The sequence below is a fragment of the Eimeria mitis genome, genomic scaffold (genome assembly GCF_000499745.2).
Source record: "Eimeria mitis Houghton genomic scaffold, Emh_scaff332, whole genome shotgun sequence".
NCBI classification, from domain to species: domain Eukaryota; phylum Apicomplexa; class Conoidasida; order Eucoccidiorida; family Eimeriidae; genus Eimeria; species Eimeria mitis.
The window spans coordinates 12,286-13,292 of record NW_013571658.1 but is presented as its reverse complement, the minus strand read 5'-3'; the positions used below and the strand labels follow the sequence as shown (position 1 = coordinate 13,292).

The following is a 1,007-nucleotide window of genomic DNA, read 5'->3' as shown; positions in this document are numbered from 1 at the left end:
ACAAATAAATATAAATATATAAATAAATATAATATAATATAAATAAATAAATAAATATAATATAAATAAATAAATAAATAAATACAGATAAAGAATAAATAAATACAAATAAATAAAGATAAAGAAGAAGGACAACACATGTTTACACTCACAAACGAAGCTGCTGCTTCTGTTGCTGCTGTTGCTGCTGCTGCTGCTGCTGCTGCTGCTGCTGCTGCTGATTCTGCTGTTTCTGTTGCTGTTGCTGTTGCTGGTGATGCACTTCTGCTTTGGCATGCTACTACTGCTGCTGCTACTGCAGCAGCTGCTGCAACTGCTGCTGCAACTGCTGCTGCTGCTGCTGCAACTGCTGCTGCTGCTGCAACTGCTGCTGCTGCTGCTGCTGCTGCTGCTGGGTGTTTGCTGCAGCTGCTGCGGCAGCAAGCTGCTCTTGCTGAGGCCTCTGCTGCTACTTCTCGTCGATTGGAAGAAAACGCAAAAGAAGTTGCAAAAATAAAGGTCACAAAACATGCTGCTGCTGCTGCTGCTGCTGCTGCTGCTGCTGCTGCTGCTGCTGCTGTTGCGGCTGCTCTTGCTGCTGCTGCTGTCGCTCCTGCTGCTCTTCCTGCTGCTGCTCTTGCTGCTGCTGCTGTTGCTACTGCTACTATTGCTGTTGGTTTTGCTGCTGCTGCTGCTGTTGCTGCAAGTACTACTGCTGCTGCTGCTGTTGCTGCTGCTGCAACTGCTGCTGCTGCTGCTGCTGCTGCTGTGTTTGCTGCTGCAGAAGACAATGAGGACTCTGCTGCAGTCTGCTGCTGTCTCCACGCGCAAGACAAAGGAGACACAGCAGCAGCAGCTTCCCCCCAGCAGCACATACAGGCCCGCTCGTCTCTGCGTTGCCTGCAGCAGCAGCAGCAGCAGCAGCAGCAGCAGCAGCAGCAGGATGTTCCACGCACATGAGGGAGAAGATTCTGCTGCAGCAAGTACAGGTACACTGTGGTTGCTGCTGCTGCTGCTGCTGTTGCTGT

The 1,007-nt window shown here is 50.1% G+C and overlaps 1 protein-coding gene across 1 annotated transcript in view; it reads right to left on the bottom strand.

The window, feature by feature from the left end:
* Positions 1–1,007, bottom strand: part of EMH_0008290 (uncharacterized protein) — a gene marked incomplete at both ends in the record, with an annotated part of 2,037 nt that overhangs the window by 507 nt on the left and 523 nt on the right. Inside the window, 2 exons of the mRNA XM_013498300.1 lie at positions 137–835; positions 936–1,007. Coding sequence (XP_013353754.1) covers positions 137–835; positions 936–1,007 — 771 coding nt within the window. The remainder of the gene's footprint in view (positions 1–136; positions 836–935) is intronic.